At 38.3% G+C, this 24419-nt stretch overlaps 1 protein-coding gene across 2 annotated transcripts; it reads right to left on the bottom strand.

Moving 5' to 3' along the window:
* Positions 1-202: 202 nt before the first annotated feature.
* On the bottom strand, positions 203-23183 carry ICOSLG (inducible T cell costimulator ligand). 2 transcript variants are annotated; one of them, XM_036742894.1, is made up of 7 exons: positions 23064-23183; positions 14529-14569; positions 10444-10791; positions 8130-8408; positions 6264-6458; positions 3687-3722; positions 203-1996 (listed from the first exon to the last, which is right to left on the bottom strand). In XM_036742894.1, the coding sequence occupies exons 1-7, from the start codon at positions 23075-23077 to the stop codon at positions 1986-1988; spliced, it is 924 nt and encodes a 307-aa protein (XP_036598789.1). In that variant the 5' UTR covers positions 23078-23183; the 3' UTR covers positions 203-1985. The 2 variants fall into 2 exon arrangements, with proteins under 2 accessions (XP_036598789.1, XP_036598790.1); XM_036742895.1 differs by having other exon boundaries at positions 6264-6440.
* Positions 23184-24419: the final 1236 nt, after the last annotated feature.

Raw genomic sequence — 24419 nt, 5'->3', positions numbered from 1 at the left:
CCTATGTTCTCCTAGTGTTGTATTGGCCTACAGTAATTAAAGGGTCACAGGAGGACAACACCTTTCTCCATGTGTGTGTATATATATATATATATATATATGCATATATATATATATGTATATATGTATGTATATATATACACACACACATCTATATATCTATATAGATATATATGTACGTATATATATATATATCCTCAACATAGACTAGCAATTACGTATTCATTAAATCAACAAAAGCATCTTTTAAGGTGATCACTATCTCTGGGGAGAGTTAAGCCTAGAAATCATTCACGTGTCATTTTGAATATTTTAATAAGATTAGTTTCCTCCACTGAATTCAGTAGTTACTGAAGGAAGGGGATGTTTAGATTATAGAATAGATAATTCTGGAATATGGTTCACTTCGGTGAAAGGTAGACCTGGGTAGGATGCCCACTGGGATATTTCATATTGCTTAAAGTTACATTGGACATGGGGCAGGTAGGAGGAGGGAGATAGGGACATAGGTAACTATGAAAAAAACTTGGTCCCCTTTGCAATTTTCACAAGGTTGAGAAACTTCTTCTTAGGTGCCAAAGTTATTGTCTGTATTTTGCTAACAAATCCTGGAGGCCTTCTTAAAAAGGTACTTACAAAAGGTTGTGGAAAAGATGAGCTTTCCAATCTCTTAAAAGAAGGAACAAAATGAACTTGTACTTTTTAATCATATAACAAAACCAGCTTCTCATGGATGGCCCTCTTTTTCTGTCTTATTTGTCTATGTTTTCTCTTTTCCTCAGGAATCTGAGCCATTTAGGACTATATTGCCAAATGACTTTATTGACCTTGGCTATTGGGGAATGAAAACAAAACAAAACAAAAACCCTGCTACACTGAAGCACTGTCTTTTCTTCCTATTTTTTGGGAAGAGTACTGGAAGTACAGGGCCTATTCACAGACTCAATTCCACTATTGTTAGCCCTAATGAACAGCTTAGATCTGCTCCATTTGTATCCTGCAAGTGTTGTCCCCTTGTTAGGTAGCCCGGGGGACCCTTGGAGGCTCTTGGGGGCTCACCATATTGTTGGTGGATTCAGTGTAAATCCCAATTGGCTTAGCTTACCACAGCTCAGAACTCCCCAGTTCAGGAGATCGATCCACCAGCCTCAATCTCTCTGGCAGCAGGGATTAGAGGCATTCACCATATTAGTGTGGCGTAGAGAATGGGCATTACTAAGGGAGTAGAAGATAAGAAATCACTTCCATAGTTGGGTAGCTGTCCCCCAAGGCCACACAGCATATACTTCTCTCTTATACAATCCTCAAAAGTGTACAGTGCAATCACATTCTTCTAAAGCTACACATCCTTGCCATGTATGTCACTTTTCCCCATTTCAGAAACTCCATACCAAAATGCCTTAATTCCAAGTTCTGCATATTTTGGTTATTCTTGGAGCTGAAGCAGATGCAGTCTGGGTTCCCAATGGGAAGATAGGCACTTATAGAATGGAAGGATGAAAGGAAAGAATAAAAAAAATGAACACTAGCTTTTGCTCTTCAGTCAGCACTGCGTCCCCTTTCTACCACGATCAATAATTAATGGTTAGAAAGGGGAAGAGCCTTCTTGGGTTCCTCTGCTGTAGAATGCTGTTGACCCACCAAAAATATTCCTGCATTAGCTGCATTTTCCTTCTGGCTGGATGCAGTGCTGTCAGTACTTTTCAAAAGTGGCCACCATGACATTCCAATAGTATAATAGTACTCCAGTTCCTCAACGGTACAATCGCACTGTTTTGAGTTCCAGATGGCTATTCTTAATCTTCTTTGGTAGGTGAGTGGAAAGGTAGAAGGCAAATCGCTTCCCCTTCTTTCCGTTTGAAAGAGAGTAGGTCATTTTACCCCTGTAGCAGAAGTTTTGGTCAAGCAGTGCCAAATTAAAATTGCCTTTGTCATGTGGTAGTTTACAGTCAGGTGTCTGGTTTTCCATGGAGATGGCTTCTCCTTCAAATGTAGTCTTGATCAGAAAAGAAAAGGAAAGGGAGAAAGGTGAAATGCATATATAGATTGCCATTTAGTATTTGTGTAGCATTTTACCCACGTTAGCTCATTTGAGCCCCACAATAGTCGTGAGAAGTAGAGGCTATTATTAACTTCACTTTACATATGAGGAAATGAATGACTTGCCCCAAGTCACACAGGTAGTCAGGTGTCTGAGGCAGGATTTAGATACATCTTCCTCAATAAGTCTAGCATTATGCACTGTACCATGTAGGGCTTTTGTATATACCTTTAGAAGAAAAAGGAATTGACCATTATGGATTATGCCATTACATATGAAACCACTCTATCCACTCACAAGCACACCCCAAATGAAGAGATTTTGAAAACAAAGCACATATTGCAAAGGCAGCCAAACATTTGATCCTTTAAAATCATCAGCATGGGTCACTTGCTCTTTGGGATTTTATATTCATCCTGTATCTCCAACTTGCCTATAGTACTTTGTAGACTTTTTTTTAATTAAAAATTAATTTTCTCATTAAAACACTGAAATAGAAACTAGGTTAGCACACTTTAAAAGCCTATGTCACCCACAATGCACCTTAAGCATTGTAATCAGCATTATTTCAATCACATCAAATCACTATTTTTCATATTGTATTTATGGGAAAGAAGATTACGAGTCACAACCTAGGAAGCAACTCTCTCTGCCTGAGACTGATTCCCTTGGCTCTTTTGGTTGTAAAGGTGATGGAGGATACAGGTCCTGGTAACTACATGGACAGCAGGGTTACCTGGCTGAAGGGCATAGAATAAGGTGAGGACATAGTGTCAGGCCACTCTCTTGTGTAGGAGAAAGTACCTTTCTACAACTACATAAGAGAAGGTATTTGTAATAATTCATATTTACATGACACTTTAAAAGTTTACAAAGTATTTTCCTTATAACCATGCTGTAAATTATATAATTCCCCAGCTCAATCATTTCTCCAGCACTCTGGAGAATGAAAGGACAATTTTCGCCCTCATCGGCTGTGGCACTCTGGATTTAGAGTCCTCTTCCTCCTCCAAGCCTATTTCTTTGTTCTAAATTATTTTCAAATCAGGCATTCCTGCTTTATAGAGTCTCAGAAATCCCTTTTCAGGAAGGAAGGTCTTTGGAGGAAACACCCAAGAGAAAGTGATATCTTACTTGGTGGGTTTGTTAGTCATGCTAGTTTCTTGCGATACGAACAAGGGTAGGACCATTGCAGGATTCTTTTTGGGAAAAAAGAATTTAAAATGAAATCCATAGTGCTTAAAATAATTTCTCTTCATGTCTTTATTGATAATTAGACTTCAAATAATTGTAAATTGAGTTCACTTTTAATTTGAAGGTCTTTACATTTCTGAAAAGAAATTTATCCTTCAAAAGGGGTAGAGTATCTCTATAGCAGTCATATACTGGTATTGATTGCCTAGATTGCCTACTAGTCATTGAACAACTATTTATTTCTTTGTCTTAAAGCTCAAAGCTTAAAAAAAACCCATATCCTTTTAAATTGCTAAAGGAAGACTTAGAAGAATGACTTTTCTGACCCTGGAGTCTTGATAAGCCAAAGACTGTAGTCATTTTTCAAGTTGAAAAATGTGGGTTTAAAATTAATATACAAATAACTTTTCTAAGTGACACTAGTTTCTATTTAGTTTCTTTTTTTCCTTACCGGTAGTTTCTGCCATCTGTCTGTTTCCCTGGGGACCTGTTAAAACAGAAATTTTATTTAGAAATATCACAAGAATAGAGATAGACTAAAGATACATAGAAAACTTCCTTCTTGCATTACAGCTAGCACTCTTTTTATACATCAATGTCACCTTGGGTATTTGGGATAACTCTCCTCTCATTTGCCATTTCTCACCAACCATCACCAAGAATGGGAGGACAACTCGCTAAATGAGTTAAAAATTCAAATAAGTTCTTTCACCAACAATGATTGCCATTTCATTCTTAAAAGTTTTAAAATATGTTTTTCTAATTACATGTACAAACAATTTTGAACACTCATTTAAAAAAATTTTGAGTTCTAAAATCTCTCCTCTCCTTCTATCCTCCCCCCTGAGAAGGCAAGCTATTTGACATAGATTATACACGTGTAGTTATGCAAAACTTATTTCCATATGAACTACGTTGCATAAGAAAACAGACCAAAAAACCCAAGAACAAGCAAAAAAAATATTAAGCTTTGATCTGCATTCAGATTCCATCAGTTCTTTCTTTGGAGGTGGATTTGCTATTTCACTCTTTACATGTTAAATCACTAATTTTAATGGAATGGATGTTTTAAAAATTCTAAGGTTTTAATTATGAGTAATTCTATGTATAAATGGAATTATATATAACATACTGTTAATTATTATCAACCACTATTATGGCAGAGACTATAGTATTTGAAATTCATTGTTGGAATACTTAGAATTCATAACAGAAGAAGAAGAAAGCTACTGGGTAAATATAAACTGAAGGTAGAAATAACCTTTTAGTCTTTAGGGAAAGCAACAGTGTCTTTTATCCCAAAGTCACAAGAATACATTTAAGTATTGTCCTTCATTTTCTATGGAGTCTCTGAAGCCTTTAAAAAGAGCCAGCCCTGGGCCTTAGGCTTAGCTGAATTGGTAGTGCCAACTGTCTTCCACTTGGAGCCAATTCTAGGAACCTTACCTTGGTCCCTATGGCTTTTAGGGTTGATGTTTTTCTAGACATCCCTGATCACTGAAATCCAATACAATTTCCTCCCGGACCTTCTTGGTCCTCAACTAAGCTTTCTATCCCCTGGGTTCAGAGATTTGCCATTCTAAATTCCTTAATATCTGCCTGCTTATTCAGATGTTACCACCATATCTTGGCGGTTGGCCCAAGCTCTTTTCTTCTTTTCATTCTACCATTGTCTCCACACATATTGGCCACAGGGAAAAAAATTCTAGGGGTTATTTACAAGGAATCAAAGCCATTGCAAGGGCAAGTAAAATATCCACATTTAGAAATAATATGAGGGCAAAGTATTTGGAAGTTCATGTAAGTTCTAGACTGAAGAGTTTTGGTTTCTCAACCTAAACCTTAACTAAAATTCCACAAAGGCTTCCTCTGTTCCATCCTGATTCTTGCTAGGTGTGTCTATCTCCTTTGTGGCCTCAGATGAGAATGGCATCTTGTGATCCTCTCCTCCCTTAGATTCTGAGCTCCTTGAGAGCAGACACTTTCTTTTGCTTTTTTTTTTGTATCCCCAGTATGTAGCACAGTGCCTAGCACATAATAGGTGTTTAATAAATGCTAGTTGACTGACTGCTCCAGAATATTCCCCATGTCATTTGGAACTCTCCTGCTTGAGTCAATCCACAATTCTAGGTTCACATTTACAACTGAGAAGAATCCAAGAGACATGTTGCACTTTTGTTTGTTGTATCTGTCTTGATATGTAATCACTTGGTTTTTAATATCTTCTCTCTTTCTCTCCAGGACAAATAATGAAGTACGAATAGTAAGCATGAGTGTTATTGTTGCCTGAAAAAACTCAAAATAATTAGCTCTATTCACTCCCAAATTTCACAATAGATAATCCCTTTCCTTACAATTAGGCAGGGTAGAATTCATCTTTCCCCAGAGGTCAAACAGAGCTTGCAATTTCTTAGAATTCTGCCTTTTGGCTTTTTTTATGTTAGTAGGTGATGAATGCTATTAACCATTGTAACTTAGTGTATATAACTGATTTCTCCCAGCACTATATGCTAGCTGAAATGGGACTTGCTTAATCAAGCAAAATTGCATGAAAATTCATATTCTTTGTTGTTACAAAGATTCCCAAGTTTCTTTTGTGTGATACTCCTATTATTATTAACCCGCTTTTGAGAGGGGTTTAGTTTTTTAGATATATGATGTGTTCAATTGATAGAGAAGGATCCACTTAGTTATTCTGAAACAGATTCCATTCTGCTCTGATTTCTAAATTCATATTACTTCCCAACTCCATCTAGAAATTACAGTCCTGGATATTGATCACTATGGTACTGAGATATGGTACCTGTTTTTCATTGAGATACCTTGTTAGAATAAAGGAAGTAAGATAAGAGATGTTTAGATTGCAAACAGCACAAAACAAAACACATCTATATTGTCTGTGTTGGCAAACTGTTGCTTTTCATGAATGTGAAATTCAGTTTTATAAAAAGGGAGTGAGTATTTTATAATCTGTTTGACCCTTGTGGGAAAGAGCATTAAAAAGAAGTTTTTTTTTTTTTTAAATCACCTGTGTAATCTTCATAGCGATGTTTCTTTTTACACAGCTTTCTACTCCAAATCACAACCCCTAGAAGAATCACAAGTAAAATTCCGAAGATAGTCAATAAGACAGGAGTTGGTGTTTTCCCAGGTGGTGGAAGCTGATTTGGGGGGGTGGTGATTGTTTGACGGTGAGGGTTTCCGCCTGGAGAAAGGAAAAAGCCTGAGATTTAAAAATGAAGAGGGAAATGTTTATTAGTCGTCTTTAAGATGGACATATCAGACAGTAATATTCAAAAGGATTTCACTACAGTTGGTCAAATGTAACCTGGCAGACAGTGCTTTGGTAAATACACTTCTATCCTGATACTGGATATATAGTCATAGAAGCTCGGCTTTGGGCAGGACCCCAGATTCAACCTGAGCACTAACCCCCTCTGTAACATTCCTGGTGATCATCCATCCACACGCATTCCCATATGGTACACTTATATAAGCACTAGATTTTTGAGCTGAAGAGCTGGGTTTGAATCCTGCTTCAGTCGCTTACTACCTGTGTGACCTTTTGCAGGTTACTTAACCTTTCTGTACCTATTTCCTTCTCTATAAAATGACGGATTTGGACTAGCTGGTCCTTCTAGCTCTAAGCATAAGGTCTTCTTTATATAGATTATACTGTTGCTTTGCAGGGCAGCTAAGCGGCACAGAGGATAGAGTGCCAGGCTGGAGTCAGGAAGACCTGAGTTCAAATCTAGCCTCAGACACTTACTAGCTGTGTGAACCTGGGCAAGTCACTTAACCCTGTTTGCTTCAGTTTCCTCATCTGTAAAATGAGCTGGAGAAGGAAATGGCAAACCACTCCAATATATTTGCCAAGAAAACCCCAAATGGGGTTCTGAAGGATCAAATATAACAGAAATGACTGAACAGCAACAACTGTTGCTTTAGGACAAGGATTTAGATTCACATCTGGGTGGCATAATTTCAACAGACTGTTTTTTTAAATGATACTCAATGAACAGTTTAAATCAAGTGGATGGAAACATTTTATGAATGACTAATGCAACCCATCAGCATTTTCATAAGCATAATTTTGGCCCATCTATAAATATGAGATTTTTTTATATAAGGTCAAGAATTGTATCTGATTTATTTGCAGTCCCCCAAGCCTAGCACAGGATTTTGCTCATAAAAGGCATTTAAAGTACTGAATCAAACTAACTGAAGTAAACTGAATACCCTGGAGCCTGCAACTTTTTAACTCTGAATCTATTATACTATGATATGAAAATTCTGGATTTGTAGACAATGGCTGTAGGATTTCTTTTTGGAAGTCATAGAATCACAGTCTGAAGGAACCTTAGGGGTCATGGGGTCCAACTCAAGATGTCAACAAGAGTTCCCTCCCTAATACCATGAACATGTAGTCATTCAGCCTCTACCTTAGTGAATAGAGTGCTGGGCCTGGATAAAGAAAGATCAGAGCACTCAGTCATTTACTAGCTGTGTGACCTTGGCTAAGTTGTATAATCTCTGTCTGCCTCAGTATCCTCAAATGTAAATGAGAATCATTATGGTGCCTAAGTCACAGAGTTGTTGTGAGGATCAAATAAGGCAATGTTTGTAAAAGTGTTTAGCACCATGTCTGGCACATAGTAGGTGCTTAAGAGATACTTATTCCCTACCCACCTTCCATCTCTTATTTGAAGATTGCCAGTGAGGGGAAACTACTCTATGGATGGCAAGTTCTTCTTTGCTACAAAATCATTTTTTCTTTGTTCCAAGAGTTCACTCTGCTTACCCTCAAGTACTCTTCCTCTATTATTTTGGGGATGTAGTTTGGTTAGTGAAAAACAAATGCACACCTTTCCCATTTGACCAATGAATAACTTACTTGACTGAACTGTTAGATTTTGCTGTAGGTTCACATTTTCTATACAGCATTCAATATTGATATGAGGAGTCCATGTAATCTTCAGCACACTGGAGACGCTGAATAAACCTTTCTCATTGGTGGTAAAGGTATCGGTTTGTAGGCTTTGATTAAGCAGACTATCATCTGTTTTGTTTACCCAGTAAACCTTTGGCTTTGGAAAACCATTGTGGGAAGTGCAGGTAAAAGTGACTTCTGAATCGTTGGTCTTATTTTCTACTATTGGAACACTATAGTTTGCTAGAGAAGGGGAAAAAAAGGATCACATTAGGGATACAACCAAGGTTCTGAAAATTACTAGGGAGCTGCTTCAAGGAGGGGAAACTTCCCAGGGTTTGGGCAATGGGTAACATTAAGTGGGACTGAGGGAAGAGATGTCAGCACAAAAGGGTAGCTAGGTGGCAGTGGACAGAGTGTTGGGCCTGGACTCAGGAAGACTCATTTTCCTAAATTCAAATCCAGCCTCAGGCACTTACTATGTGACCTTGGGCAAATTGCTTAACCCCACTTGCCTCAGTTTCTGCATCTGTAAAATGAGCTGGAAAAGGAAATGGCAAACCACTCCAGTATCTTTGTCAAGAAAACCCCAAATGGGGTCATGGAGAGTCAGATGTGACTGAAACAACTGAACAAAGAAGACAGTAACCTTCATTCAGGGTGCTGGGAAGCCTGAAAGAAAATCCTGAAGTGCCAGGCAACAGGAGACTCCATACACCCCCAGGTCCTTGTGCTTTCTCCAGGCAATAAATACTGCAGAAATGTTTCTTTAATGAGGGTATTTTTCCAGCAACCTCCTTGTGTTTACTGATTTTCCACTTTAATATTGAAATATCTAAATATGAAGGAAAATCATCCCCATCTGCAAATGCTATAATGATCTACTTAAAAAACCCAGAGAATCAGTGAAGAAACTGAGATTTTTAATAGCTTCAGTAAAGAGCAAGAAGCAGAATAAATTGATACAAATGATCTTTGTTTCTCAATAGTACTCATAAACACTAAGGGAAAAATGCAGAGGGTTGACTTTGTGCCAAGTATTGCTTGTTGGACATGATCACAGCTTTTTATTGTATCATGGCTTGGAATGCTTTCTCTCCTCATCTTCCCATCCCAGCTTCCGTTAAAGTCCCAGCTACAATCCTGTCTTCTACAGGAATACTTTCCCAAATTCTCTTAATTCTAGTGCTTTCCCTTTCTTAATTATTTCCTATTTGTCTACATATAGCTTACTTTTACATATGTGTTTGCTTGTTGTCTCTCCCATTAAATTGTGAATTTTTTGAGGCGAGGGACTGTCTTTTGCCTCTTTTGTACCCACAGTACTCAGCATAGTACCTGGCACATAGTAGGTGCTTAGTAAGTGTTTATTGACTGACTTGACTTGATCATGGGTAAGCTATTTAATCTTTATGGGTCCCATTTTCCTCCTCTGTAAAATGACCTCTGTTGTCATTTCTACCCAAATATCTATGATTCTATGAATACTAATTGACTGGATGGATAAGAATAGCAAAGTTATGGTTTTCCTGCAACACTTGATTTTTTTGAGATAGTCAAGGGAAAAGAAAAATTCAAAAAATTTGGAATGGAAGAAATGGGAAAAAATTCATAATATCACTGGGTCTGTTTCCAACATTTTTCAACCAATCTCTTTTCTGCCAAGTTAAATGGAATCCTGGCTGTTTGTAGAAATTAAGTTTTTTCCTCTGGATGGGAGACTAGTGAATCAATAGATAGCAGGCTTTGTTTGACATACTTTCCCAAGAGTTTCACTAAACTCTTATTCTGATATCTTATCATGGAATAGAGATGGCCTTATGCAATTCTTTAAGTATAGTCCTGGTAAAAACTCTAAGGATAGCTAAGTTCAAGGTGGTAGTTCATTGCCAGAAGGTTGGCTACCAGTTGGTGACTTTTTTGGGGGGAGCATAATCACAAAATCTACTATCTAAAAGTTTAAATATGTTAATAATGTACTGTATCATAAAGAAAAAGATCTTTGATTTCATGGGGGTATGGATTCCTTCCACCAAAAGAGACCATGACTCAACTATAAGTTTGAGTTAATTGACTTGTCCACAGTTACACAACTAATAAGTGTCAGAAGTGGGATATGAAGTCAGATCTTTCTGACTACAAGATCAATATGCTATCGATTGGGCCCCACTGCTTCCCTACTCTTTCAATAAAATCATGGATTCATATAGGATTAAAACAGTTTCTCAAGGCATTACAATAGCTAAGAACCAAATTTCTCTGTTTCCTGTGTCCTTACCTGCCACATGAAGATGGACTATAGATGAGAAAAAAAACTCAGTATTAGATTTGTTCATGACAATGCATGCAAACTCCAGTTCATCTTCTGTGGTGATGTTACACAGACGCAGAGAAAAATCACCTTTTTCCATTTTTTCAAATGTCAGTGATGTCCTGTTCCGATACTTTAAATGAACGTATTTGGAAGTATCCTCTCCAGGAATATATGAATTTAGAGTTACTATTGGTTTATTTTTTGTTTGCCAATAAACAAGTGTTTTATTTAAATCAAAATATTTTTTTCCAGGACTAATGCATCTTAGGTCAACATCGCCACCTACTATACCATGTACTTCTTCCATTATAGCTGCAAAGACAAAAAGAGTATGAAATTAATTTGTGAAAATTTTCTCTTAGCCCTTCAAGTTGTTTATCTCCTTTGTAAATGTATTCACAAATGTGATTTTACAAATAATGTCTGTGACCACAATACATTTGTACTTACAGAAGACGAGATACTTACATCCTCCCTTCCCCAGGTAGTGGTAGTAGTAATTTAGTAATTAAATAGAGGTTATCAACTTATTTCCCAGAAGCACTGGATAATTTAATAATCTCAGAAAAAAGACTTTCACAGTTAACAGTAGCACCAGGGAGAATGTTGAGGGAATGAGAAAGGGAGTAGAATGGTACAATATAAAGTTGGATTTGGAAGGGGTCTTAGAGATCAATCTGGTCTAATTTCTTCCTCTTGCAATTCTGAAGAACTTCAGGGAGTTGAAGTCCTTTGCTCAAGGTGATAAACCTAACTAGTGGGAAAGGGGGAGACCTGATTTCTAGCCCATTATTTCCACTAGCCAAGAGAGGGCTATAGATGAAAAATGTCAAGAACTGACAAGTTTGAGGACAGGTAAAGGATTGCTGGGCTAACTAGTGGTACAGTAGATAGAGCACTGGTCTTGGAATAGGGAAGGCTCATCTTCATGAATTCAAATCTAGCCTCAGACACTAGCTGTGTGACCCTGGACAGATCACTTAACCCTGTTTGCCTCAGCTTCCTCATCTATAAAACAAGCTAGAGAAGGAAATGGCAAACCACTCCAGGATCTTTGTCAAGAAAACCCCAAATGGAGTAACAAAAAGTTGGACAAGACTGAAAAACAGCTGAACAACAACCACAAAGGATTGTAGAAATATATAGGACCATGTGTGATTTTTGCCATTGTAGAAGGTACAGATTTGTATTTGTAAATACAAATGATAGTATACCTAATGATCACTCATGCTCAACTTTGTGCTTTATTATGTTTCTCATTGCAAAGAACTATGGACACGTGTTTAACCAACTACATTAACACCATAGTGATTTCCAACCCCTCTGGGCTGACTCACAGTCATTATAGTATTTTGTGGTCTCCCATTAGTCAACTTTCTTTAGCATATATAAGAGTGGGCCTCAGAAAGGTCTCCCTAGAGGCAAAATATGATAAACATAGTTGCATAAAACTTAGGAAATTAGGAAAATTCTCAACCTCTTCTTAGGGAGCAACATAAACTGGGTATTGTGTTCTACCATCATAAAAGCATGATCTCCTCTCCTGCCTTAACTTTAATTTTGTTTGTAAAATTTCTCTTGAAAGTTTTGTGACATGCCTTGAGAAAACTAGAAATGCCTCATAAACCAGGCCAGAGTAGAAATCACTACATTAACTATTTCTTCACATGTTGAAAATAAAAACATGGTGACATTGAAAAGGCTATATAAATAAGATTTTAAAACTAAAATGAAGAGGAAGGGGAGAATAAGCATTTTTTAAGTGCGTACTACAGTTAGGCACTGCAGTAACTGTTTTATAGACAGAATCATTTGATCCAATAGCTTTCTAAGGTTGTTCATTTTCATACAGAATAATAATGTGCAATATTTTTTTGGCTTTTGAAACAACTCATGGATGAATTAGGATATAATAATGTTCAAATCAAAATAGATTAATATGGTCTAGGAAATAACCCCCATTTTTATAAAGTTTTCAGTTTCCTTCACTGTTTCCTGGATATATTTTCTCACTTCTAAACTCATCAAAAAATCTATAATATTTTTTCTTGGCTCCTCATCTAAGGGGAAAGATATAAAAACTGTACTTTTTCAATATTCCATCACTATGAGAGTGACTCTTTCTATATTTCATAGGTCTCCTCAAAGTATGGAGGAAGGACAAAATGGAAAATCCCATCCAGGTCTACTTGCTTCATTTATGTGTCTCTTAAGAAGATACCAGTGACATTGCATCTTTTTCTATCCTATGCTCCTCATCTCTTTCACAATAGTACCATGAGGAAGGGAAGGCATGTATTATTTTATTGATAAAGTAAAATGCCTTTTACTCCTGAGGAGTTAAGAAATTCTACAGGAAAATCCTACGTGGAGATACATGTTGCTTTGGTCTTTAGTGAAGCTAGACCACTCCCACTTTTATCTTTCTGTGCAGGCTGAGGAGGGTGTATGCTGATGTGATATAATGTCAGGGATCCTGGGAAGGTGCCTTAATTCATCATAGCCTCTTTTAGCTGCTATCTGATGTCTATCAGAATTTTATTCTTTTAGCTTGAGACTTTGCTATGAGGGCTGTTACTTCTAGTGGTTCTCAGTAATTTATGCTTTAATGTGAAAGAAGGATATGTGAGCCAATTTTTACAGGGCAGATTTGGAAAATACTGAGTACTAGAGTGTAGGGGAGATAGAGGACCACTGAGGTGGGAAGAGGTCAAAGAACAGGGCAGCTAGAACCATTACTACCTATCTCATAATTTATATAGAGTCAGTCTACCCTAGCCTTTGGGTTAAATCTATATGGAGCTCAGTGTATGGTTTTATAGGGGAAAAAATTATAGTGCCTTATGTGTATATTGCAATGAAGTTTTTCACTGCATATATTTGTAAGAAATCTTTTAAATATTACTTAGCAAAATTACTTGACTCTGTGTCCAAGAACAGTGGGTCAATTGTTACTTCCTTTACAAAATGAAATGGAAAAATATTTCAAAATTCTCAGAAGCTTCCCCATCCTCGTGGTCTATTGCCCATTCTCATATCCTGAATTTGATTTAAATGATTTTATTTAACCTGACAAAAAGAAATGATTAGAATAAACCAAAGGAAGCTATTAACTCAGAATACATGTGATCCTGCCCATATTCATTCAATCACTCTCTGAGCAGAATTGGCATGTTCTGAAAAATTTCTCTGAAACTCACATTTTTTCCGTATCAAAACTTACTTTATCATTAATTACATTAATTATTGCAAAACCAGAGATCTATTTCACTGGAAAACATTTTAGTCTTCAAACAGAATAAAATTATACAAGATTGCAGCAAAGCTTCTAAGATTGCACATTTAAAACAAGCAATTGTTTCCTAGGGACATAGTAATTTGATGATGAGTCATGAAATACCTAGCTTTATTAATATAGGTTATGTTTTTTTCCCTGCTTGCTTGGAACAGAAGTTTAAAAAAAAGTAATTGTAACAATGATAGGTTAATTGAATTGGACTACAAAGAAACATGACTTTTATAATTCTTCCTTACTATCCAAGAGGAGGACAATATGCAGCTGACTTTGACTATTAATGGAGCTATTTTCTAGCATTTTGTGGAAGCTACTGGTTCTTAGAAATAAAGGGACTGATCAGCCCTGGAATGTATAGAACATACAGCCATGGCGAAAACAGCAATAGAAGCTATATGTTAATGATTCAGAATTTCAGAATGAGGCTTCAGTTGAATAAATGGAGTGGGAGGGGCATATTTACTGTATTTTCCCCTGAGGCAGAAATGGGTTTTTACCTATGTAAGAATTACAAAATCTAGGAAAGCATGAGTGTTTTTGCCTTCAGGAAACAGCTGAGCCTAATCCGCAATTCTGACTTTTTTATTTTTTTTCAAACAGAAAGATAGAAAAGGTAGACTAGAAGATATTTAAGTTAAATGAAATGGCTTTAGATTAAGCAACTTTTACTATTGAAAAGGGGGAAGATCTGGGTAATGATTTTTTTTTAACCACTATGTGTCTATAGATCCCAATGGAAATATTATGGACTTACCAGCTCTCAGACAACCAAGAAAGAACAAGAGGAATCCAATACTATAACAAAATAAAGAACAAATAAGAGAAACATTAGTGGTACAGTAGATAGAGCTCTGAACTTAGAATCAGGAAGGCTTGAGTTCAAATCCAGCCTCAGATACCTGCTAGCTGTGTGACCCAGAGGTATCTGCCTCAGTTTCCTCATCTATAAAGTGAAATTAATAATGGCAACTACGTCCCAGGGTTGGTGTAATGATCAAATGGGATGCTATTTGTAAAGCATTTTGCAAACCTCAAAGTGCCTAAAAGCATGTGTAAATGCTAGCTTTTGTTATTACCAATAAGTATATGACATTAGAAGGAAACCAAGAACCATAAAAACTGACATGGTGGGTGTGCATATTTATATTATATAGAGATACAAACAGGCAATTTCATTTTCTGTGAGTCAACAAACTCACATATTTCCAGGTTATTTCTCAGTCAGTCAAGAAGATAACTAAATGTCCCAGTCAGGAGAAATGGAGAGGGAGCATGGTAGAACAGAAAGTAGTATCTTACAATAACAGAAATCTTTGAGGCCCCTGATAAGAAGGCAACTTGGATTTTAAAAATCGGATATGAAGTAGCTCCCCGTCAACTTAGTCTGAGTGTAATTCTGGTAACCAAACACATTATTAAAATATTGTAGTAATAAATCCAACCCAAATGAATAAGCTCTAAGTGCCTACTCTGCACAGGCACCGTATCGGGTGTTTTTTTGGGCATTCAGCGACGAAATCTGTAATGGTCCTTGCCCTTAGGAAGCTTACATTCTACCTGGAGGAAACAACTCATAAATAGATAATTACACATACTGTAATTAGAGAAGGAATGAGAGAGCACTGAAATAATGCTTAGAAATATTAGACTGAATTTCTAGAACTTATTAGAATAGGGCTCTTCCATGTTTTGTTCTTTTAAAATTAAAGGCTACATACTAAAAATTAAGCCTATGAATATAATTCCTATAAATCAGTGAGATCCCTGGCTAATTACTGTGCTATGGAAAAATTTTCATTTTTACCATTCCTTGAACAGCACAGGAAGAAATCTAATATTATTTCTTAGCTTTATTTAAATTATAGTACATCAGATCCATACAGTTCTTTAGATAAAATCTAGTACAATTCCCTCATTTTACAGATGAAGAAACTGAAGCCCAGAAACTTGAAGTTATGACTTAAGTTCAACCAATCCACAAGCACTTCTTAAATGCTTAATCTGTGTTAAGCACTGGGGTTACAAATAAAGACAAAAACAGTTCCCATCCTCAAAGAGTTTACATTTGAATGGAGGAGAAAACATGTAAAGAATGACATATATATGAGATACATATAGATAAAGGGAAGGTAGCCTTAAGGGAGAAGGTGCTAGCATCTGGGGGGTGTCCTAAGGAAGCTGATGTCTGAGCTGGTTGCTGAAGGAAGCCAGGGGTTGTAAGAGGCAGAGCAAAGGAAGGAGAGCATTCCCAGCATGAGTAACAAGACAAAAGGCAGCAGATGAAATCTTATCTTCAAGAACAGCAGGTAAGTTAGTAGAACTGGGTCATAGAAGTGGAAGTTGAAGAAAAAATATGGAAAGAATTGTAGGAAATCAATGAAGAGTGAAATGAGCAGAACTAGGGAACATTGTATATAGTAGCAGAAATATCATTTTAAGAGCAGTTTTGAGCTAAGAAGTTATTTTGACTATTATAAATACACAAATTAACTGTAAAGGACATATGAAGAAAGACACTATCTACATCCAGAGAAAGAAATGATAAATAGAAGTATGTTTAGAATAATTTTACATATATACATACATGTATATGTACCCATACATATACACACATGTATGTATGTATGTATACATACATATATGTTATGTGTATATATATATATGTGTATACACATACATCGATTTGTGTCTAATGGTGGCCATCTTTAGGATGGGTAGAGGAGGGGGGAAGAAAAAAGAGAAAAAGAAGGAAATTTACATAACTTTGTTGTATATTTAAAAGGAATATAGCAAGCTGTACACAATAGATTTATGTACAATTATTTTTATTATACTATGTTATGGAAATGCTTGTTTTATTCTATAAATTAAAAATAAAATAAATATTAAAAAACAATTGGAGGTCAGCGGAAGCAAATAGAGTATGAGAAGACTGGAAATGTGAAAAGGGGCCAGGCTATGCCAAGATTCAAATGTCCAACAAAGGGCTCCATATTTGATCCTAGAGATAATAGGAAACCTTGTAGTTTATTGTGTACTATAAGAGTGATCTTCAGATCTACATTTTAGGAAAATCACTTTGGTAGCTATGTGAATGGTGGATTGAAATGAAGAGAGATGTCAGATAGGGATATTAATTAGTAGGCTATTGTAATGGTCTAGGAGAGAGGTAATAAGGACCTGAACTAGGGTAGTGGCTGTGTGAGTGAAAAGCAGGGGATGTATAAAAAAGATGTTGTTATAAAGGGAGAAATAGTAAAATTTGGTGACAAATTTGATATGTGAGTGTTGAGAGAGGGCAGATGAAGACAATCCTAAGGTTGTGAACTTAGGTAGCTGGGAGGATGGTGGTACCCTAAACAATAATAGGGAAGTTTGGTGGAGGGAAACATTTTAGGGAAAATTTTAAAAAATGTTTAAATAGTTCAGTTTTGGCTATATGTCCAATAGGCAGTGATGAGGGACTAGACCTCAGAAGACTAAGGACTGGCCATAGACCAGGGAAACATTTGTACGGTAATGAGAGATGGACCCCTGAGCATTAACGAATTCACCAAGAGATAGAATAGAGTAAAAAGTGGGTCCAAGGCAGAGTTCTGAGGGGACACTTGCAGTTGGTGAGCATGAGCTGGATGAAGATTCAGCAAAGGAGACAAGGAAGAGTTAGACAGGTAGGAAGAGTACAAAGAGAAAGCCATGTTAGGAGAACCTAGAAAGAAGAGATAGTGTTCAACAATATCAAACACAGCAAGAGAGTGCAAAAAGCATGAGAACTAAGAATAGGTCATTAAGTCTGGCAATTAAGAGATCATTTGGAGAATATGGTTTCAGCTGAATTATGCAGCCAGAGGACAGATTACAGAAGATTTAGAAGAGAGTAAGAGGAGAGGAAGTGGAGGTATGGAGGTGTAGATGGCTTTTTTTTTCCTGAGGAGTTCAGCTGATAAGGGAAAGAGATATAGGAAAATAGCCAGAAGGAAAAGTAGGATCAAATGAGGGGGTTTTGAGGATGAGTGAGATATGGGTATGTTCATAGGAGCAGGGAAAGAGACAGTAGATAGGAAAATATTGAAGATTAGAGATGGTATGAGTATGACAGTACAACCCACTGTAGAAGATGGCAGAGGAATGGGTCAAAGGTGCAGGAAAGGACCTTGGCAAGTAGAAGGGTCACCTGAGTGAAGGAAGATAGTAGAGAACTTTGTCAGAGGGGATGTGAGATGAGAAGGCGAGAAGAGGGAGTTTTCATCAAATAGCATTAAGTGTGTGTGTGTGTGTGTGTGTGTGTGTGTGTGTGTATGAGAGAGACACAGAGAGAAAGAGACAGAGATACGGAGAGAAACAGACAGAAAAACAGACAGAAAGAGACAGAGACAGACAGAAACAGACAGAGAGACAGAGAGAGAAATATGTGCACATCCTCAGTTGAGAGGGTAGGGGGAAAAGAGGCCATGGGAAATTTGAGGACAGATGAATGCGAAAGCTGCTGTGGTGAATGGGATAGAGAATCAATTAAGGAAGAGCTGAAGGATTGTGTTGCTGCAATGAGGGCCTAGTTGACTAAATTAATATCTTAGCACATTTTTATACATATTTATAATGTAGTATTTATTAACCCTTGGTTCCTGAATCTGATAAAGCATATAAATTAATAGATTTGCACAACCTCTCATTAATTAATCCATTAGTTCTGGGCCTTCATTCTTGTATAGAACAGAGAAAACTATTTTCCCCACTTTTATCTCTCTTTCTCTCTCCCTCTGCAACCCCCCCTCCCTTCTGTCTTATACCCCTAGTCTTAAACTTTAAAGAATATCAGTTACTACTCATACAATTTTTTTGTAGTAGCAAATAAAAATACAGTCATAAATTAATATTTACAGTGTATTGCTGTGAACAAAGTTCATGGAGTCACCCTTGTATTCTTCAAAAGGCAGGAAAAAGAGACGTGAAATGGAATATTCAGCCCTTCTCATTCAGTACTGTCACTGACTCCTCAATTCTGGATACAACAGTTCTATTAGAATGGTAACCCCACTGTTTCAGGAATTCTCTTCATAATATCTCTTCACAAAATGAGCTAAATACACTTTACTCACAATGCATTTTATGATTCTCCCACAAGAAAACAATTAACTTTCATAGTCCTCTCACAGATGACAGCTAATTCCCTCAGTCCCAAACTTACTTAAAAGAATAAAAGCTAAACTCTCAGCTCTCTTCACAGATGACAGTTAACATTGTCCTTCTCTTCCCCAAGAAAGGGTCATTTAAAATGAGTTTTCTCATAGTGCCTTACTCCTTCTACCATCACATTTCTCAGTTAGTTCCCCAAGATTCTTTTCCTTTTCTATGTCCCTCTGTCAGTATCCACAGAGGCCGAGGCTTATTGAACCTCGTGTTGTATTTGCTAAGGTTTTGTTGCCTGTCCTCCATTCTCAAAGAGGACCATGCCATCAGGAAGATGATGCCATGACTTGCAAGTGAATTGTATTTAAGTGAGGGAATGCTGTGCAAGGTCACCAGCCTCACTTTCTCTTCTGGGTCCAGTGGCAAGACATAGATCAGGATGACCAGAGATGGCCCCATTGTTATATTTGCTAAACTGGCAAGAGACTTGGCAGCACCCACTGGAGCTCAACTAAGCTGCCGCCTTCTGGCTAGCTTACCAATCAAGGTCAGGGAGTCACAGCTCTTCTGAGAGCCACATAACTTGATACCTTTTTTGTGTCTGTTTCTCTACATCAGAATTTTTAAATGACATTAAAAAAGAAAAGCTAGGGATTACTAATCTAATATTCTCAGTCAATTGTGATGTGTCTGAGAAAGCTGTCTTTGAGATAGTATTGGAGCTTTCCTAGACACAGATTTCCTGTTTAAAATATTTTTAGGGCTGCTAGGTGGTACAGTGGATAGAGCACCAGTCCCAGAGTCAGGAGGACCTGAGTTCAAATCTGATCACAGATACTAGCTGTTTGACCCTGGGCAAATCACTTAACTGTAATTGCCTCAAAAAAAAGAAAAGAAAAAAATATTTTGAAAAGATTTTTAAATGAGAGGTAAAATCTCCTTTTCATTGAGAAGATGCAGTGGCATGCTGTGTAAAGGGTCCTGGACTTGGAGTCAAAGGATTATGATTCAAATCCTTGGTTTGTTACCTATACTACTACTACCTACTTGAATGACTTTAGGTACATCATGTTCCCTGCCAGGGTTAGAATTATTACATTTAATATTGTTATGGTAGCACTTGCTAGGTGATACACATATAAGGTTACCAGGACATTCCTGAATTTGAGAAAAGAGAGTACCCTTTTTATTTTGTTATTATTCAGAAAACACATTCACCAAATGTATACTTCAATGGACTTTTAATCTAATTAATATGAATATTTCCTCCAGTGGCACAAATCGCAACAAATCTATAGATTTCTGACCCATCTGAAACCATCTATAGATTCTAATCCATTCCAATTTTGTGTAACCCTTACCCATGTCCTCCTATGTCCTTCTCCACAAGGGGTATATCCAAAGTTTGGGGGGCCATATGCTAGACCTCTTGATATTGCATGGGTACCAGTGGAGAATGCATGTTGTCCTTGAGCTATCCCTCAACTCCCAATACATGACTGGCTCATTTCCTTCTCTAGGCATACCTCCTTATGTGCAATTTTGATGTGTGATTCTGGCAACCCATCATTTATATATAGCGTAGAATCAAAACACAATCTTGGCCAGTAGTTTCAAATAGGGCCATCACAAGTTTAGAATGCAGAATTGCAATATTATTACCTCAGATAGTTTTAAAGAAATATTGTGAAGCAAATGACATTTATCTTTTGTGCCCTCCTCCTGCTCAGTGTCTCTTTCAGACATCCCCTTCTCCTCCCCTTCCTCAAGGCACCAGTTACTATCTACCTTCTGGCATCTCCAAAACTTCCCTCTCCCTTCCTTTTTCCTCTACCCTCCACTCTAGTTCCTCATACTTGAATTTAAAATGACCTTTCTCACTTCCCCTATAAAAACTCCCACTCCTTCATATGATATTAAAAGAAAAACAATTGGATTATAATTCACATTAAAGTGTTAGGTAAGGTGTCCTTTACATGAAAAGAAGAAGCAGAGAAAATTCAAAGAAGGAACAGAGGAAAAAGTTCTAGATTTGAAGTCAGAAGATTTCGGTTCTAATCCTACAACATTTAAGCATTTAAGTATGAAAAACAAATGGGTATATGAGGGAGTCACATGGTCCAGGAAGAAAAAGGAATAGGTTTTTATGGAGAGGAGAAAGATGACCTTAGGGAAGTTGTCCTTCAGTAAAATGGGGACTGGACTCGATGATCTCTAAGGTTCCTTCCAGTTTTAATCTAGGATCAAAAATCTGTAGAATTTCAGGTAGTGGAAAGTTTTAAAAACAATTAAGCTGTATAGGAGTGTCATCTGAGGATTTGGCGAAATTTACAAAATTCCTAACATAATGTTCATAGGGGACCTTTTATAGAGCTAGCCCTGTTCATGACAGTATGAATGTGTTTACATATGTTATAAAGAGATATACTTGCTGTTAAAATATTTAAAGTCATCTGCCACTCCCCAAGCTCACGTGGATTTTTGCCTACACCTCAACTTCAATGTCGTAAATCGAATCCCCTCCCCTCCTTCCTCATTTTGGCTTGTTTTTTTGGTAAGGATACTATAATACCAGCATCTTCTCAGTCAGCAAGGCTTTTACAATGATTTTGTAAAAAATGTTTTTCTAGTTTTAATTCTCTCCCCCTTTCCCCTCCCATCCCTTTCCATAATTCACCTACACCTATGGAGTCTATCCCTTAGTATTGTTTCTCTTGTCCTTCGCCACTTTTCTGGCCCCTTTACTAACGACCGAGTTCAGGCTGCCTCTTGGTTAGTCTACTTCAAAAGTCTCTTAAAATTTTTTTCCCAATTATATGTAAGAATAATTTTTAACATTTTTTTTAAAATGAGTTAATAGTCTCTACATGCCTTACATACCTTTCAAGTCATCATTACTCCCTGCTAAACTGGTCTCCTCTCAGTTCTGGAACCTGTCCCTAGCTTTCCTGCTCCTATGTGTTTGCTTGTGGTTCTCTCGATCTGCCGTGTCACAGCCATCCCCCTCCCATCAATCTGTTAAAAAACCTGCCCCAACATTGCAAGGTCTGTTCAAACACTGTCTTTCTCCATGAAGCCTTTCCTGATCTCTCCTGTCAAAGTTAATCTCTTCCCTGCACTCTCATAGCTCACTTTTCTGGGGGAAACTCTCTTCCGGTATCTTTCTACATTATATTAACAATTGTGTGCCTGTATGTTACTCTCCTCTTTGAAGGTAGGGGCTGCCACTTAATAATCTTTTCATCCTCCCTCCCCACCCCACTGTGCCACATAGCGTATACTGCGCATAAGGTGTGGACAATCAGTAAAACTTTATTGAACTGAAATTTTTGTGACCGTGGTGTTGCACAATACATTTAATTCCTGCCTTTTTACGCCCCCACAGGCAGGTTATGTATGGCGCCTTTCTACTACTTATTTAGAGATTGTCTAGTTAACATCATTTATGGATTTCTGGTAAAATATCCATTTGTGACTCGAGTGTAACTTTGCTACTTTTCCCCCGTCATGTCCCCATCCCGCCTTTCCGATACTTAAATCAGTTTTCTATGTACAGAGACTCAGGCGTTAGCTTTACTGAGAGGCGGCGTTCCTACAGAAACTCTTTCCTAATTACTAAACTTCCTTGGGTAACACCTTGCTACAATTATTAGTTCATTTTAAGCCTAGGGGTGCTCCTTACAGAAGTGCCTCTAAGAGCTGACTTTCACTGTCACCTCACCCCGGGTCAGCTGAATGCAGCCGCTGCCTTTCCGAGACTACAGCTGGCTCCTATTTAATAACGCACAGAACCCGGCAAGTGGCCCAAGTTATTCTTTTCTCTCCCGGTCTCCTACTTAGGGCTGGCTGCCTACCCTGCCCAGCCCAAGTTTTGAGGTAGTTTTGTTTAGCTAAGGATCAGTCACTTTCAGCTACTTCCCCCTTGGGGTCCTTCAGGGGGCTGGAACAGCTGGTGTCACCGCTATCTTTGCCCTCTTCCCTCCCCAAACAGCCGGGCGGCTTCCAGCTCCCCGGGGAGAACCCAAGTGGGGCTGTGTAGGTGGGAGAATAGGGTGGTTATAGAGGTTTAGCAGGCATTGAGAATCCTGATTTAGCGAGGGGACCCAGTGACTCTTCTCTTTCCCTTGTCCTAGCACCCTCCTCCCTTCTCCTCACTCACCTTTTCAGAGGCATGTTGTGAGCGCAGGAGAGATATTATGGTGATCCGACAGAGCGGCTTGGAGAGCAGAAGAGTCCAAGCACTGAGAGCTTCCGCAACCTGAGGCTGCAACCACACAGCTGTCAGTCCGGCTCCTAAAAGCACAGTCTTTCGCTTGGTCTGAGGGACTGGTGTTGGATGGCCCTCCCCTGCAGTTCCTCCTCCCACAGCCTAAGCCCTGCCCACACCCGGTCCCGCCTCTACCCTTCCCTACTTTGTCCCCTACCGGTTGGCGCACGGTTTCTGAACATCCTCGTCAGCTCCCAGGCCATCCAGCTCGTTCCTCTTATTTCAGGCCAAGCCCGGGTTAGCCCACAGACCAACTCCAAGCACTCTGGAATGGATTACTTTGCTCAAAAGGCAAGAGAAACTGGGTCTGTTCAGGGACAATAGTTTCCCAAGGCTGGATGGAAAAGTGAAAGAAAGTGGAGGGTGAAAGACTTCCCGAGGCATACCTCTATTTGTGCGGAATGGGCTGTTGGGCTCCGGGCAAGGGACTCAATGTCTTGCTGCCGCGGCCCCCCCCCCCCCCCCGCCCCCGTCTCTCCCCGGTCCAGTTAAATGGTCCCTAGCTCTTCATACCTGGCATTCTCCTGCGGCCATGAAGCATGAACACTCTTCTCTGACAGAATTTAAAGAAATTATCAATTGTCAAACTGTCAATTGTCCAACTGTCCATTGGGCAGTGGAAAATCAGCCTTGCCTCTAAAGACCATTAAAAAGCTGAGAAGAGTTAGAAGTAGAAGAACCTGGCCCTAAAGAGAGACTTGCCATTGGGAATGACGGGAGAGGAGAGAATTTCTCCCTCCTCTCTGTCCTTCAGCCTTGTTGCTTTGGAATAGATTTACTACATTTTTAGGAGAAAATGTATCCAGCAGGAACCAAAGAAAAACACTTCCAACTGACATGGATACAGAGACAGTCACTTGAGGAAGGGTGTTGCTGTCAGAAGCAGGAGCCAAACTTGTACAAGCAGGGAAGGGAGCCAGCTGCAGACTCCTAAATAAACTAGCCCTGACTATCAAGAGTCAAGGTGTAGAGAGCAGCAGACCCAGGAAGCCCAGCTAAAGAACTCACCCAGCTGAGATGTTGCACAGGGGTAGAGATTTGAGAGGACTTTCACTGGAGAAAAAAGACTTTTAGACCCTTTAATACTAGACTAGTGAATATTTTTACCATGTATGTTCCCCAGATATGTGCCTCACTACCATTGTACCCTAAATTTGTACATCCTCTTTCTGTAGATGGTTTGTATATTTGCAGGAGAGTATGCCCCAGATTATAAGGGAAATGAAAGCTACTTTTTGCTAAGAGCTA

The sequence above is a fragment of the Trichosurus vulpecula genome, chromosome 2 (genome assembly GCF_011100635.1).
Source record: "Trichosurus vulpecula isolate mTriVul1 chromosome 2, mTriVul1.pri, whole genome shotgun sequence".
NCBI classification, from domain to species: Eukaryota; Metazoa; Chordata; class Mammalia; order Diprotodontia; family Phalangeridae; genus Trichosurus; species Trichosurus vulpecula.
This window is presented reverse-complemented; position numbering and strand designations above follow the sequence as displayed.

Excerpts from the sequence above, each read along its gene's own strand:
- ICOSLG (XM_036742894.1), bottom strand. Across the intron at positions 8,409-10,443 it reads AGTCCATCTTCATGTGGCAG|CAAACTATAGTGTTCCAATA; the intron begins GTAAGGACACAG and ends CCCCTTCTCTAG. Across the intron at positions 3,723-6,263 it reads TCGCTATGAAGATTACACAG|GTCCCCAGGGAAACAGACAG; the intron begins GTGATTTAAAAA and ends CTGTTTTAACAG.